Source organism: Ananas comosus, linkage group 8 (genome assembly GCF_001540865.1).
Source record: "Ananas comosus cultivar F153 linkage group 8, ASM154086v1, whole genome shotgun sequence".
In the NCBI taxonomy this organism is placed as follows: Eukaryota; Viridiplantae; Streptophyta; class Magnoliopsida; order Poales; family Bromeliaceae; genus Ananas; species Ananas comosus.
In genome coordinates, this window is record NC_033628.1 from 12,296,557 (window position 1) to 12,311,236 (window position 14,680).

At 36.6% G+C, this 14,680-nt stretch overlaps 4 protein-coding genes across 7 annotated transcripts; 1 reads left to right on the top strand and 3 right to left on the bottom strand.

Moving 5' to 3' along the window:
• LOC109714027 (homeobox-leucine zipper protein HOX1-like) lies at positions 1,385–3,241 on the top strand. Its single transcript, XM_020238421.1, has 4 exons — positions 1,385–1,778; positions 1,865–2,154; positions 2,263–2,342; positions 2,597–3,241. Exons 1-4 carry the CDS (start codon positions 1,634–1,636, stop codon positions 2,922–2,924), a joined length of 843 nt encoding a protein of 280 aa, XP_020094010.1. The 5' UTR covers positions 1,385–1,633; the 3' UTR covers positions 2,925–3,241.
• LOC109714029 (agamous-like MADS-box protein AGL29) lies at positions 3,200–5,818 on the bottom strand. Its single transcript, XM_020238423.1, has one exon. The coding sequence runs from the start codon at positions 4,081–4,083 to the stop codon at positions 3,511–3,513; it is 573 nt and encodes a 190-aa protein (XP_020094012.1). The 5' UTR covers positions 4,084–5,818; the 3' UTR covers positions 3,200–3,510.
• On the bottom strand, positions 6,121–8,454 carry LOC109714030 (actin-related protein 2/3 complex subunit 5A). 2 transcript variants are annotated; one of them, XM_020238424.1, is made up of 4 exons: positions 8,235–8,445; positions 8,082–8,154; positions 7,867–7,967; positions 6,121–6,479 (listed from the first exon to the last, which is right to left on the bottom strand). In XM_020238424.1, the coding sequence occupies exons 1-4, from the start codon at positions 8,327–8,329 to the stop codon at positions 6,344–6,346; spliced, it is 405 nt and encodes a 134-aa protein (XP_020094013.1). In that variant the 5' UTR covers positions 8,330–8,445; the 3' UTR covers positions 6,121–6,343. The 2 variants fall into 2 exon arrangements, with proteins under 2 accessions (XP_020094013.1, XP_020094014.1); XM_020238425.1 differs by lacking the exon at positions 6,121–6,479 and adding an exon at positions 6,999–7,344 and having other exon boundaries at positions 8,235–8,454.
• Positions 9,154–13,485, bottom strand: LOC109714026 (ubiquinol-cytochrome-c reductase complex assembly factor 1). Of its 3 annotated transcripts, XM_020238419.1 has the most exons (7): positions 13,065–13,482; positions 12,034–12,247; positions 11,497–11,663; positions 10,817–10,941; positions 9,941–10,001; positions 9,742–9,790; positions 9,154–9,659 (listed from the first exon to the last, which is right to left on the bottom strand). In XM_020238419.1, the coding sequence occupies exons 1-7, from the start codon at positions 13,260–13,262 to the stop codon at positions 9,577–9,579; spliced, it is 897 nt and encodes a 298-aa protein (XP_020094008.1). In that variant the 5' UTR covers positions 13,263–13,482; the 3' UTR covers positions 9,154–9,576. The 3 variants fall into 3 exon arrangements, with proteins under 3 accessions (XP_020094008.1, XP_020094007.1, XP_020094009.1); XM_020238418.1 differs by lacking the exons at positions 9,154–9,659; positions 9,742–9,790; positions 9,941–10,001 and adding an exon at positions 10,165–10,387 and having other exon boundaries at positions 13,065–13,485; XM_020238420.1 differs by lacking the exons at positions 9,154–9,659; positions 9,742–9,790; positions 9,941–10,001 and adding an exon at positions 10,289–10,520 and having other exon boundaries at positions 13,065–13,484.

Consider the following 14,680-nt stretch of genomic DNA (forward strand, 5'->3'; position numbering starts at 1 on the left):
TACTAATCATCCAACTGATCCAACCAGGTACCATACACAATCCACGTCACTCACTCTAAGTTTTTGATCATTTTCTTATTTATTATTAATTAAGCAGCTATGATGGACTTAGGCCTCCTCTTAACCTTTTCACGTAGCAATAATTGGCACAGTGCAATTACTGCTAAGGGCATTTTGGGAACAAAGGGATTCAATGATTTTTTATTAATTATGATGAGACATATATGAATTTAAAACAAAATAATTTTATTAATTAAAGATGCCAACTCAGGAATATATTCAAAATATTCTATTTTTTTTAGAAAATAGTGAAAGTAAAAGGACAATTTTATCACGGTATTCTAATTTATCGCGAGGAATCATTTTTATATACATTTATTTATAAATTATAATTTTTTTATTAAATTTTTTAAAAAAAATTTAAGTATTAAAAAGTATTCAATAAATTATTAGACTGACAGTAGATCAAGCTCCCTCCTCAAATTTTATCCGGTAGTGGGCGGGCCACGTTTTCTCCGCCGCGGTGTTCCCACGTGCCGCTGCAGGAGCCCTCGGTTTGCGTGAGCTCTCTCTCTCTCTCTCTCTCTCTCTCTCCGCGAGACATTACCATTAACGGAGCTAATTAAGTCCACCACGTTATTCCTAATGTTTTCTTGTGCATCCGTACTGGAGTTTTATGTTATATTAAATTCAAAAGTTTGTAAAGTCTCTTTAGAAAAAAAATTTGATAATGACAAGTAAATATAGGCTACGTGAGGTCTAAAATGTAAGTTTTAGACATGTAGTGTAAATGTATAGATAGTATTGCTAAAAAAAATAATTACAAAGACTTTTGTCTTTTACAAATAAAAAATACAATATATACATTATATTTCATGATGTATATATATATATATATTACATATTATTATATGGGTTACTTGTAAAAATTACAAGTCTCCCATCTTCACAGGTGTTTTTGAAAAATAATAGAAGCTCATAAGGTCCTCTTTACAACAAAACATAAATTAATTAATTAATTAATTAGTAATTAATTAGGCGTTACTTGGCGTTATACTAGTATACCAAATGTTCCGATCAGATTAAAGTGCAAATGGATGATGCGATGATGGGTAATGATGATGTGAATGAATGATAAAGGGATGGGGGCTCATGACGCATAAAGCATTTGCTTGTACAGTGAAGGACACAATGATGTGGCGAGCATGCAAATGCAAATGAATGCATGCATGCATGCATGATGGGTGGAGGGGTGTCACGGGTGTTCATCATACATACATTCAACATTAAACGGCGTTAATATATAAAGGCAATGATGGGCATGGATTGATTCATGCCATGCACCGCGATTATGAGTTACCCAAGCCGTACCCCGCAAAGCGTGAAACTGCGTTTCTCCAAGTCAATGGTCAACGGGAGTTGCGTTGGGGACGTTTAATGGATAAGCATACGCTCTGTGCCAAAGTATGATTGAAGTGTGGGGGAACGCAGAGCACGCACTTCCAAAATTTCGTCCCCATCTCGTCTCCTTCAAATTAATTCGATCCCAAAAGAAGAAGCAACGATCACACTCTAACCCTAACCCTAACCCCTAATCGTAGCGGAGGAGAAGAAGGGGGAGAGGAAAGAGACGATGGTGGTGGTGGAGGAGGATCTAGGGCTTACCCTCGGCTTGAGATCACCGACGAAACACGCCCCTCTTCGGCTCGATCTAATGGTTTCTTCTCCTTCTTCTTCGCCTTTCCCGCGGTGGAGCGATCTCCTCTCTTCCACTTCAGGTACACTTCGATCTCAAAAGCTTCCGATCGATCCCGCGAGATCGATCTGAGTGGATGTGGTTTGAGTTTTTTGGGTGGTGTGATAGGGAGGAGATCGTCGGAGACGCCGCTGCGGAGGGGGATCGACGTGAATCGGGCTCCGGAGGCGGAGAGGGAAAGTGAAGAGGAGGAGGAGGAGGAGGAAGAGGAAGAAGACGAGGAGGGGGGAGCTGCTTCTCCCAACAGCACGCTGTCGAGCTTGAGCGGGAAACGCGAGGCGGAGAGGGCGAGCGACGAGGAGGAGGGCGGGGACGGCTCCCGCAAGAAGCTCCGTCTCTCTATGAACCAATCAGCGATCCTCGAGGAGAACTTTAAAGAGCACAGCACCCTCGAGCCCGTAAGATTTTTCATGTCTTAACAATTAATTCCACAGCTAGCTAATTTGGGAAAAGTGATTAAAATTTCGTGTCTTTTTTTTTCTTTTTTTTTTCTTTCTTTCCCGCAGAAGCGGAAGGTGGCGCTGGCGAAGCAGCTTAATCTGCGGCCGAGGCAGGTGGAGGTGTGGTTTCAGAACAGGAGAGCAAGGTAATAATTAACATCCAAAGTTTAAACCTGAATGCGGTTTGCTAGAAATGCATGTATGAATCTAAGGACATAGGGATATGCTTCTAATGTTTTTCGGTGGAACCGCAGAAATATATCGTAACCGACTCATCATAGTGATATGCGAAACGCAATATTATGTACGAAAATAAACAGAATATTTTTATATGTATTTTCTCACCGCACGGAATGCAATTTTTTCACAATCCTTAGCGAAGCTTGAGAATGTATTTCAGGACGAAGCTGAAGCAGACGGAGGTGGATTGCGAGGTGCTGAGGAGGTGCTGCGAGGAGTTGACGGAAGAGAACAGGAGGCTGCAGAAGGAGGTGCAGGAGCTGCGGGCACTGAAGCTGCTGTCGCCGCTGTTCTGCGCGCACGCCACCCCTCCCACCACCCTCACCATGTGCCCTTCCTGCGAGCGCGTCTCCAACGCCAAGGCCTCGGACCGACGCAGCCGCCGCCCGGCCCCGGCCGCTGCTGCAGGCGCTCGGCCACAGGCCCCGTGGGTTCCGATCCCGCTCCGGCCGACGCGCCTCCATGCTCAGCTGCAGCTTTACCGATGATCGATCAATTGCGGTGATCGTGGATCGGGGAGATGCTTGATCATGATCGTGATGGTGGTGGTGTTAAGATGGGGACCAATGTCTGAAAATGGTGAATGAGAAGACACAATAATAATACATGCAAATTTGGAAATATCCTCAAGATGCCTGATTAGCCACAACACCACCACCACCTGCATCTGACTTTGGAATCTGCAGCGTCAGGAATCTAGAGCTTCAGACGCGGTTTTTTCCTCCTTGATTTTTCCATCAGAAATATAATATATATGCACCCCTTTTAATGAAAAAAATAAAAATAAAATAAAATAGCTTTCTAATTGGACATTGTTTGTATACCATACTCTGTACAGATCGACAGCAACATACATCTTTCCTAGGTAAAAAAAATATATAAATCAAAGAATAAATCAAAAAGTCAAAGCGAAGGTCAACACTCACGAGCCAAACTTCTACAATTGAAAACTAAACTAAGATGCAAATAAAATTAAGCATACCACGAGCAAATTCACAACTAACCAATTAACTATATTAGGTATATAAAACTAAGAGAAAATAGTACTATAAAATGATGATAATTACATTCTACCTAAGTAAATCCGGCTAGAAAATCCTGCTCGACCAACAAAGAATCTGCTTTTATTCTCACGCTGGTGAGTAGTGCCTCTAACGCGGACTTGAACTGCAATAGGTTTTTCAACGAGAGATTTTCCACGGAACTGTTCCACCAAAAGTGTTTGCTCTCCGTCAATGCACTACTCAAACTATTCCAACTATCCTCGCCGTCTTCCGCTCTCTCCTTCGTTTCCCTCGACACGTCTTTCTGTTGAGCACTCTCCGCCGATTCACTCGATACTTTTTCAGTCTGTTCCTGTTCTTTACAATCTTCAGGCGCTTTGATTAAACTTTCTGTGGCTTTGCTGCTTCCTGCGCCGTCTGTTGCATCGGAATTGTGCAAGAACCGTTCGACGACCTCCTCGACTTTAGGGCTGCCGTACGCAAAGGCATTGCCGCTTTCGGTGAAGGCCAAAACAGCGATCTGGAATCCCCGGCGGGCGAGTTGGTTCGCCTTCTTGAAAAGGCCCGCTCGCCGCTTCGAGAAGCATATGAATCTATTGTGCTTGTCGATGATCGGCTCGATCTTGATCTTCCGACGTCCCATGTCTCAGATTACAATGTATGTATATGTATATATGTAAGGTATGTATGTACACAGGAAAACCAAAAGAAAAAAAGAGGGGAAAAAAAAAAAAGAAAAAAAGAGTAACGTGAAGCTATAGTTGGGGTAAGTCCATAAACTTAGTTGGTATTTATAGAGGGTGCGGCAATTTCGAGATAAAGTCGAAGAGGGAAAGATATTGTTAATTAGAGATTAAGATATAGTAAAGGAAAGATACGTTTAGAAGCTAAGCTTTAAAGGCATATATTTTTTTTAGAAGGATATGTTTGGATAATTTGGCTAACGTACTTTTTTTTTTTTTGGATGTAAATGTGAAAATTCGTCCATTGAATCAATAGGGATAATAAACAAGTAATTTAACATATAAACAGGTTAGGTTAGCCCGTTACATTGGTACGCAATTTGAAAACTACGAAGGCAAAAATTTAAGGATGCCCCTCAACTTATAGCCGAATCTAAAATAATCCCCTAACTATTCATCTTTTGCACTAAAATTTTCATGTAGATTTATAACTTCCTAGGAAATTTCAAAATAGTTTCCAATTTTTTTTTTTTTATAAGTTTCAAAGCCTTAATGGATTTTTTCTGTTTCCTCCTAAAAGTTCATGACTAGTATCTCTGAGGGATATCTAAGAATATTTCATACTTTTTTTTTTTACTTTTATCTCCATTTTCGTCAATTTATAAATTGTAGACATCAAACCCCTCTCTTAATTTATCGCTCTCTTATCCCTTCCTGATTCTACTCTTTATTCTTAAAATCTTATATGCTTATCAAATTTAAAGATAGGACTTTGCTAAAGAGATAAAAATCAAAATTTGTAGTAAGATATACTTAGATTTTATTGAAAAAAAAGAGACGAAAATAATGTTCTACAGAGACTTTTATAATTCGAAATTCAAAATTTACAAACTTATATAAATCAGGTAAATATAATAAAACAATTTGACCTTTTACTCATTTACAAATAGTCGTCTAACTTAAATATTTGGCATTCAAACTTTCAAATTGTTCTAATTAACTGTCTGAGATTTTTATTGGCATAGTTGGAGTGTTTGATTTTTTTTTTTTTAAATACTCTTAGTGATTAAACTTACCATTACTATTATATTCAATTTTCAAAAATCAAATACTAAAGATTCAAAATTTTCATTGAAAGATTGAATAGTATTAAAAGGCAGAGAACGTTTTTTCTTTCACTAAATTATATTCGATTTTAATGTTAAATTAATTCTTAAAGATAAAGTTAATAGTATTAAAGTAATCTTCTTAAAAGATATGAGTTTTATATCCTCTATTTTACAACTGTTTATAAAACTTGCATCAGACATTTGACTAGATTTGATTTCAATCTGGGCTAACGAGTAGAGATTAGATTTATTTAAAATCAAACTCGGATTAAGAAGTCTAGTCGAACTGTAACAAAATATATATTTACATTAGAGTTGAAATAAACCTTCGGAGTCATCATTGAAAAGGCTTGTAACGCATGAGCAGGAAATATCAGGTTCTGACGATATTTTCAATCAATCATAGTACTATTCAAACTCAGAGAATTGAAAATAAGTAGTCAAAAAGGGTAAATTTTTAGGGCGATTTTTTTTTTCAGTTTTAAATACTCCAAATCTTCTTACTTTTTATTTCTTCCGAGAGAACACGAAGTTTTCTATAGCCCAATCCCATGGTCAAACCACATATACAACATGATATCTGGTAGAGAAATGGAAATTTTCAAATACATATTCACGAATCTCAACTATTCAGAACACATCAACCAAAATTAAGAAAATTTCCATGCTCGCAAAGAATCAATGCTACATCAGGTGGTGTAAGATTATGTCAAAAGTAGTTTCAAGTTTTGAAAACTAATAATCATATTAAAGAAGAGTGAATGGAGGGTGCATTCAGATACATGTTCATTCATAACATTCGCTATGCCAGAGAGATTGTCACGCACGCTGGATCATTTCGAGTAGAATAATAACACCGAAATTTCCCTCCCAAGAGTACAAGCATCGGATCCATTAAAAACGCAGTTTTATTTTCGAAATTACCAACTTAACGCATTATCTGGCATGCTCTGATGCTGACTCCATGCAAGAGAAATAGATAGGTTTGTAACTAATCCTAAGGGCATGTAAGGTAAAACTAATCCTTTTAACTCAATTAAAAGATGTAGTTAGGAATCTTACTTAACTGGTTTCTACATAACACAAATGCTCCTGAAGGTGCGACGAAGCTTTAGACAGTGTTTACGGTGTCCGCGAGGGAGCGAAGTATACATCCCAATCCAGCGCGCTCTGTAAGCTTTTCATGAATTCTGAGGCATTGGTCGCATGTTGGTCGATCTCCAGTTGCCAACCCTCTATACAAGTACCTTGACCATATTCCGAATGAAAAAACACACATCAGAAGCTCACTCCATACATATCTAATCCAACAAGAAAATTTTTCCGTCTCTTCGGAGACATCCGATGAAAAACCAAAAGGGTACTTTTCTTGAACAATGCTGATAAAATGACGTGAAAAAATTTGATTAAAAATAAATATCACGCAAAGGAGAGTAATAGTAAGATCCTCTAGACCAAGACAAGACAGAGGTAGATACAAGGAGGAAAGAAAAAATGGCAGTTCTTGATAGATGACAATGAATAAAAACAAGTCCTACAGTCCGCTTAGCAAGTCTACGCTAACGTGGTGAGTAATGTACTAAAAAATCATAACTCTCACACAGGGAAAATTTGGAATTTTTTTGTGCGGAAAGGCATAGAGTTTCTGCTGGTTTGCAGCAATACATGCTCAGAACTACCAACTGTAATGTTCCTTGGGTTGTTATTTGCACAAACAATTCTTCTACCTTTCAAAGTAACAAAGATTGGACATAACGAGGACAGAATTAAACCTCAAAATGAATCACAATTTTCCTACAAAAAGAAGTACATAGACGCATAATTGTTGAAAAAGGATAGTACCAAATTTATAACACATAATAGTGAAGAAAAACAATGTTCTTCAAAAAAGAAGGGAATTAATTCCAATTGCACTATGAAACCTTCAGCCAAAGATCCAGATGATAAAAATCTGTTACATGGGGCTGAACAAAGTAAGATGAACTCAAGTATCAGTACTCTTTAGGTGCTCAGCCTGACAAACGTTCCACAGTGTCGATTAGATCCTAAGTCTCAGACGCTAGGACTTGTTTGTGAAGTGCATAAACAGGTCGCCCAAACCCAGGTCCCAAACTGTATCAAGTGAAAAATTGGGAGTGGAGCAAATACTACTTACAAATAGAACTAAGGACGAAATTTAATTTCCAAAAGACGATAACAAAGAATCACCAAAAAGTCTCTTTTCTCAGAAAATGAACTCCTCTTCTATATCTGTTGCACTAATGTCAAACCAGAGATATAAACAATTGCACAGGTATTCTATAGATCTATTTTTAATCCTATCTTTTCAACCAATGTCATTAAGACAAAATTGCTGCAACAATAAGCCAAAAGATGCAGCAGTTGAATCTGATTTGAACCTAATTCCCTAAATTACACCGAAATTATCAAACAAAAGACACCAACAAGTCTCTCCTTCCGGATCATATTCTAATTTACCGAATCAATATCACCAGTTGCGAAAAAAAAAGAAAAGAAGTTAAAGTAGAAATTGCACTTCCAACCAGCAAAACAATCGACAATGCAGTTCTAAATAGCCCAAAAATCAAATAAATAACAAGAAAATAGGAAGCAAAAAGGAAAAGAGTATCTCACTTCATGAGGATGTCATAGTACTCGGGATCCAACGAAGAGAACATTGCATCTACATCCTTTATCGCCATCATCGCTCGATGCACCACTATCCAATTCGCCGACTACATCAAGAACAAGAATTAATCGCCATTTTCGCATACAACGCACAAGAAATCATACCCCCAAAATTGATTAAAAGAAAAAAAAGGCACAAATGGGATTCGTATCGAACGAACCTTGCACCTCTCGTCCCGGGTCTTAAGAGGGGATCCCTCGAGAGCCGTTTTCAGGGCCTCCACCGGTTTGGATCTGGTAGGGTTCCGGATCAAAATTAGGGTTAGTGATGAGAGATCGGAACGAGGAGCTAGGGTTTTGCGATCGAGACTCACTGTTTGAGCAAGCTTTCGATCTTTCGCGACTTTTGCTCGATCCTCGTGATGATGGCTTCGAGATTCTCCACCTCCAGAAACCCTTCCTCCGCCATCGCCGCCGCCGCCGCCGCGGATCGCTCGCTCGCTCGCCGACGACGACGGTGGGAGGTCAAAACTTAGGAGGGGATTTATCCGCAATACGGGACCTTTAAGATTCGTGAACGTGGAAGCATTGGCCCAATTCAGATAGGCCCATAAAGACATTCGACTTTTTTTTTTTTTTTTTTTTTACCCCTTCAATAGAAAACATTCATGTAATATTCTATTTAGCGATAATTGCCTATATACCCCTCAATATTTTAAAAATATTTTATTTATATTTTTTTTTTTCCAAATTTATCCGCTATTCCAAAATACCCCTATAGCTATCATCATTAAGTTAACTTTAGTTAAACATAAGTTAAATATCAACTAGAGTTTAAAAAAAATCAAAATAATTCTTTTACCTTGAACTTATGGGCAAATAAAAAATATTAATGATAATAGAATGGTACATTTAAAAAGGCCAAAAATTAAAATACTTTTTATGTCCCGAACTTAAGAGCAAATAAAAAAAAAATGAAAATAGAAAAAGAATATATTTAAAAAGATAAAATAGTAATTTTATAATAGTATTTAACTCTAAAAATATATTTGAAATAAATTAGAACGTAAAATAAGTATTTTCAATAATAACCTTTTAAGAAGGATAAATTAGAAAGTTAAAAACTTTTCAGCGGTATATAAACAATTGCCCTCTTTATTTATTACTCATGTTTTTCATTACAAAGCACTTAGGTATTTAAACTCGTGTTAGTTTTGAACTTTTGATTTAACAGTTCGCAAATTTAGGAAAATATCTCACAACTATAATTACACAGAGCATGACGAACGGAACTCTAAAACAATTTCATTCTTTTTTTTTTTACTTTTCATATACTTCGAACTGATTTTTAATCTACAAGCATTTGTCCAACAAAGTGAAGCATACACCGGTGATCAAAGCACAAGTCAAAAAGCATTCCAAAGGAAGAAGAGACATTATAAGATTCGAGACCGGAGGGTCTTGTGCAACAATGAGCCCTCTCCAGTGCAATCTCACCCTTCACACCAACCCCTAATTCCTGATTAGAATGGAAACAACTGCAACTCGTACAATTAATCTCTACTAAATGCTCAATTCCAATGAATTTGGTGTGTTTGTTTGATGAAGTAAATTTATTTCTTCTCGATTTTTTTCAAAAATAAAGAAATTTCCATACACTTTCTTCGCCCTGTCCGGTCATATGTTTGCTTCCCTTTTCCATGGCACACTCAAGGCTCACTTCACGGGCTTCTCATGGTTCGGCGTCCGGTCTCCCAATGAGGTAAACATGAAGTTGCCAGAGAATACTGCTTCCTTATCTGTTTATGATATTGCCCAGAGTCAGTATATCGTCAGTACAAGTAAAAAGTGTTAGTCCTCCTCCGAAGAAAAGCAGTTTACCCGTCAATGAAAGGCAGGTAGATTCTCTGCGAGTATACCTAGCCATAGCCTACAAAGGGGAATAGCATTAATTTTATAAGGCAAAGCGTAAACTTATGGCATTCACGTCTTCGAGATCGGATACACCAAAAGATGGAAAGCCCATAGTATAGCATTTTATATATGGAAAGAGATCGAGTTACACAAATAAGGAGCATGCCTGGACAGCGGCAGCAGCAGCAGCATTTGTATTTTCTGAACCATCCTCAGAGAAAATATTCCTGAAATACAACCAAATTCATCATAAATATAATAGCAACATATATTCCATGGTACCGACCTTCTCTAGAGCAAGTGGCGAAGGGCTTAGTGGTTGGTACCCGAGGTCCCAAGTTCGAATCCTAGTTAATTTACATTTTCAACTAAATTTATTTCTAAATGAAATAAACGAAACGGGTAGCGTGCTATCTATCTCTTATTCATCATAAATTCAAAAGCAACATATATTCCATGGTTTTCTGAGAAAAAGTATATATTCCATAGCACAGACATTGCCAGAACATGGCGCATTTCCACACCCTTGTACGCAGATCCCCTTATTTGTGGTGCTTCCACGCCCTTGTACGCAGATCCCCTTATTTGTGGCACCATACTTCTTATAATTTGTCTTGTAATAAGCCAAATGTTCTGTTAACCACCAACCCATCTCTTCCAAAAGATAGATTAAATATATGACGAAACTTACCACTGGATAATGTTATCTAGGAAGAATAGTAATGCTTAAACAAGCATGTAACACCCTAAAAATGATTGGATTAACCAAGAGAAAACTGAGTTAAATATTGTTTGCAGTACTGTGATCGATATGGCAAAGCATAATGCTAAGGATAGAGATCAGTAAGAACTTGGAGCACGCATTTCTGTACTATTTGGTATTACGTTGTGAAAGGTTTCATATACAAGCTATCCGCGTCAAGCATATAGCTTACAATAAGAACCAAATATAGGAGCAACAATTCCAAATAGTCAAATGTCTTTGAATGAAATATAGAAACAATAATCCCAAAGAGTCAAATATCTGTGGTAAATGATTTACCTCCATATTGCATTTGCAAGATCATCGTGTCTTGCCTCTGGTTTCATAGCAGCATCATATGCCACAATGTTCCCATAGAATATTTTTTCTAGTTCTTTCATCCACTTAATCAAAAGCAAGTTAACCTGAAACCACACAGTAGTAAGCATGAGCAAGTAACATATCTACAAGACAAGGAAATTACCAAAACTTTGAATGCCAGAAGTAATAAGCTAAACATCAGTACAAATTCCTCAAACTCAAGGCACTGATGATGAAATCCTCAACAGTCAAAAACACAATTTTAGCTGCATCACTTACTTATTTCTCTTTTACAAGTCTTACACGTTGAACAAAAAACTTCCTGTTTAAAGTATCAATTATATCAACCGATAGACAATCTGCTTATGAGGCACATCAAGAATAACCATAGAATTTCATGGAGAAACAAAACTATGCAAAGAATAAAAAAAAAGTAGTAGCAACCAAACAGAACTCATCACACAACTTAAAGCATTTACAATTTATGGATCTAGAATACTAAGTTAAGCTGATGGATGATTTGAAAGTTCTATAAGTAACAAAGATACAATACAGCTAGAACGATGATCATGCAATGCCAAAAATAAGACTCATATCATCTTATCTATGAAAACGTTTTTTTTAAATGAAGATAAAGGAAATAGGAAGCAACAACTAACCCCAGCCTTTGAAACTCTCAGCTCAAGATCGTGATTATAAATTTCATACAGATATTGGCCGAACTGGACCCCTTCCTTTCCGTCTTCCTTCAAGCGACGTAAAACAAGCCACATATGAAGAACAAGCAATGAAAATGTAGTTTTAAACGTTTTCTCCAACTGAAATACTGCACGGAATCAAACATGGCAGATGTTAGTATACTCCCAAATATTACCTGGACAAAATTACTTGACCAAGTTCACAAAATGTAATACAAATATAGACCATCTTCTTTGTATCTTCATTTTATTGTAACCTTGCATATGTGGAAGCAGAAATCAAGATCTGAATAGCTGCTTAGTTTATGACCACAGTAAACCTCTTCCTGATAAAATTTATTGTTTTAAAATCAAAAGGCCAACGCTCTTTACTAACCAAATAAGCAATAAGACAAGATTTTGATTGAAAGCAGACTTAATAGATTGGACATTAACTAAGCAAAAACGAAAAGGGAAACGAAAATAGGATATCATTTGGTGACTAGTAAGAAGGCAGACCATCATAAATAGCAGGCTTGTCGACCTGAGAAATGACACGGCGATAGACAACATTTGCCCCTCTGATCGATTTGCTCTGCTTACTGTAGAATAACAGTAGCTTAAAAATAATACGCCGAATGCCCTCAAACCGCGGCTCTTCAACTCGCAAGGGAGAATCACGAACCAAAGCCAAAGAACAGGGTTTGGACCAAAACAAAGCATTCAGTTTGACCTGTAAAAGAGACGAGCCAAAATGGAAACCTTATCTGGTATGTTTTCATAAGAATGGATAAATTCAAGGACTCTAATCATAAAATGTCGAAATAAGCATACTGAAATGCGTAAACAAGTATGACCCCAGTATTTTCTACAGGACAAATTTAGCACTACAGATTCAAAGTTCCGAAAGAGATATGCAAAAAACTGTTTAATACAAAGTAATGTTTGGAGAAATTACAAATCCTCATCATAAGCCTAAACAAATCCTCATCATAAGCCTAAACTCTCCCATGTATTCATCAGAACAAAAAACAAATTGTTTAATAAGGTTCTTTTTATGAAAGTCAAAACCTATGTCGGTCAAAAACTCAAAATGCGTGAAAATGAAAATGTCACACCCTCGTATCATTTTATTCTATGACACAGTTAGAGAAAAGCAGTTTTATCCCTTTCGAAAAGTTTCATTTTAGCATTGCCTCTTTGCGACTCATTCTTGCCGAATTCCTCCTTAGCTTGATCTTCGAAAGTTACGGCTTAATTCATTTGCCTCGGCCATATCAACTGATCAAAACCTACTTCTTTATATGTTGTTCTCAATGACTAATAGAAATCTGCCACTTGCTTTTCTTTCCTATTACCGCCCTAATTTCTAAAACCCTAATTACTTTACCTCTCAGAAATCAGTCTCAAATACAAAACTACGAGCTATGAGCAGCACAATGCTAGATAAGCAATCACTACAAAATATTCATTAAGAGAGAAAAAACTGAAACCTAATCTAATTGCGAAATAATTCTAACCAAATTTGCGATTCTAACGAATTCTTACACCTCCGGCTTATCATGGACGCGCTTCGGCGGCGGCGGCGGCGGCGGCGGCGGCGGAGAATTCGAAGGAGCCGGCGCCGCAGCGGCGGCTTTGGCGAAGCTGCGATCGAAGAAAAGAGCTTCTGCGGGAATCGCTGATCTCTTGTGCCATGCGAGGGTGGAGGAGAGATCGGAAACGGCTCTCCCCCATCGAGGGAACATTGTTGAAAAAAAAAAAAATTATAGAGGCGAGATTGGGCGAATCAAACCTAGAAAAGAGGGCGATAATGCGCGATTATGGCTTCAAACATTTAATTTGGAAAAAGAGGAAAAGGAGATTGATGAGAAATTCCTCATCCTGCGATCTAGGGTTTAAGAAGAGGGGGAGAGAGAGAGAGAGAGAGAGAGAGAGGAGATGGGGGAGAGGGGTTTTTAGTGCAATATTCTTCCTCTAAAATTTTATTTTAAAAATAAATATGTTAAATTTTTATTCATAAATATAGTTTTATAAGAGCGATGAATGATTTATCGTTTCTGCTTTTTTTTTTTTTCTTACTTTTTTTTATAATTCTGTGATGGTAAAAGCGGTAAATGGTTTACCATTTATATTATTTTTTTACTACTAAACAGAAGTTATGAATGCGGTGAATCATTCATCGCATTTAAAAATCTATTTTTATAATTATTTTTAAAAAAAAAATTATTTTTACGATTATAAAAATCAATAGAATTAGTTATAAAAAAAAATTATGGGGGAGACGCAACAAGTGCAACCGCTTGTTTTGTGAGTGAAGAGCGTACACGGAGCCCATAAAAGCTTCCGCAGCGGGAGGAATTCTACACTGTCATACTTACACCACGTCATCAATAACAAGTCAATCATATTTCTTCTTTTCAAACAAAAGTACAATAAAAATACTTTTTTACAATCATGATGGAACATATATTCTTAAAAGAATTAATTTGATTGGTTTGTTACGCCACGTCACTAATATACCCGTTGCATTCTAGAATTTTTCCCGCAGCAGAGGCGAAAACCCGAACCGGGAATGCTTGTTGAGTGTAATGGTTATATATTGCGATTGCGTGCGTCTCCTTGCAAATTTTTTAAATTAATATACTTAAAAAAATACTAGAATTATAAAAATAATGTTTTAAAAATTTTATTTACAAAATTAGGTTTATACGGTAAATAAATTACCGCTTTTAAATATAATAAAATATTTTTTTAAAATAGTAAAATTATTTTGAAAAAACTTCAAATATCACTTATTTAGTTTTACACTTTCTCACTTTGGTACCATGGGGTTTAACGTGTATCGATTTAGCATCTCGTTGTTTCATTTTTCTTTTTTTATTATCCTTCCACTAATTTTTTTTATTAAATTAGCGACAAAATTAAAACTAAAAGGTAGTAAAGTGAATATTCGATAAATCTCGACGGGATATCTGAAAATTTTTGTATATAATTTAACGAAACATTAACAGACGTCGAAGGAGTTGACGAAAAGAAAAAAATAAAACTATATGGTACTAAATTGATACACTTTAAACTATATGATACTAAAATAAAAAAAATATGCAAAACCATAAGAATGGTATTTGAAATTTGTCTAATTATTTTTAGTGTTTAATATTAT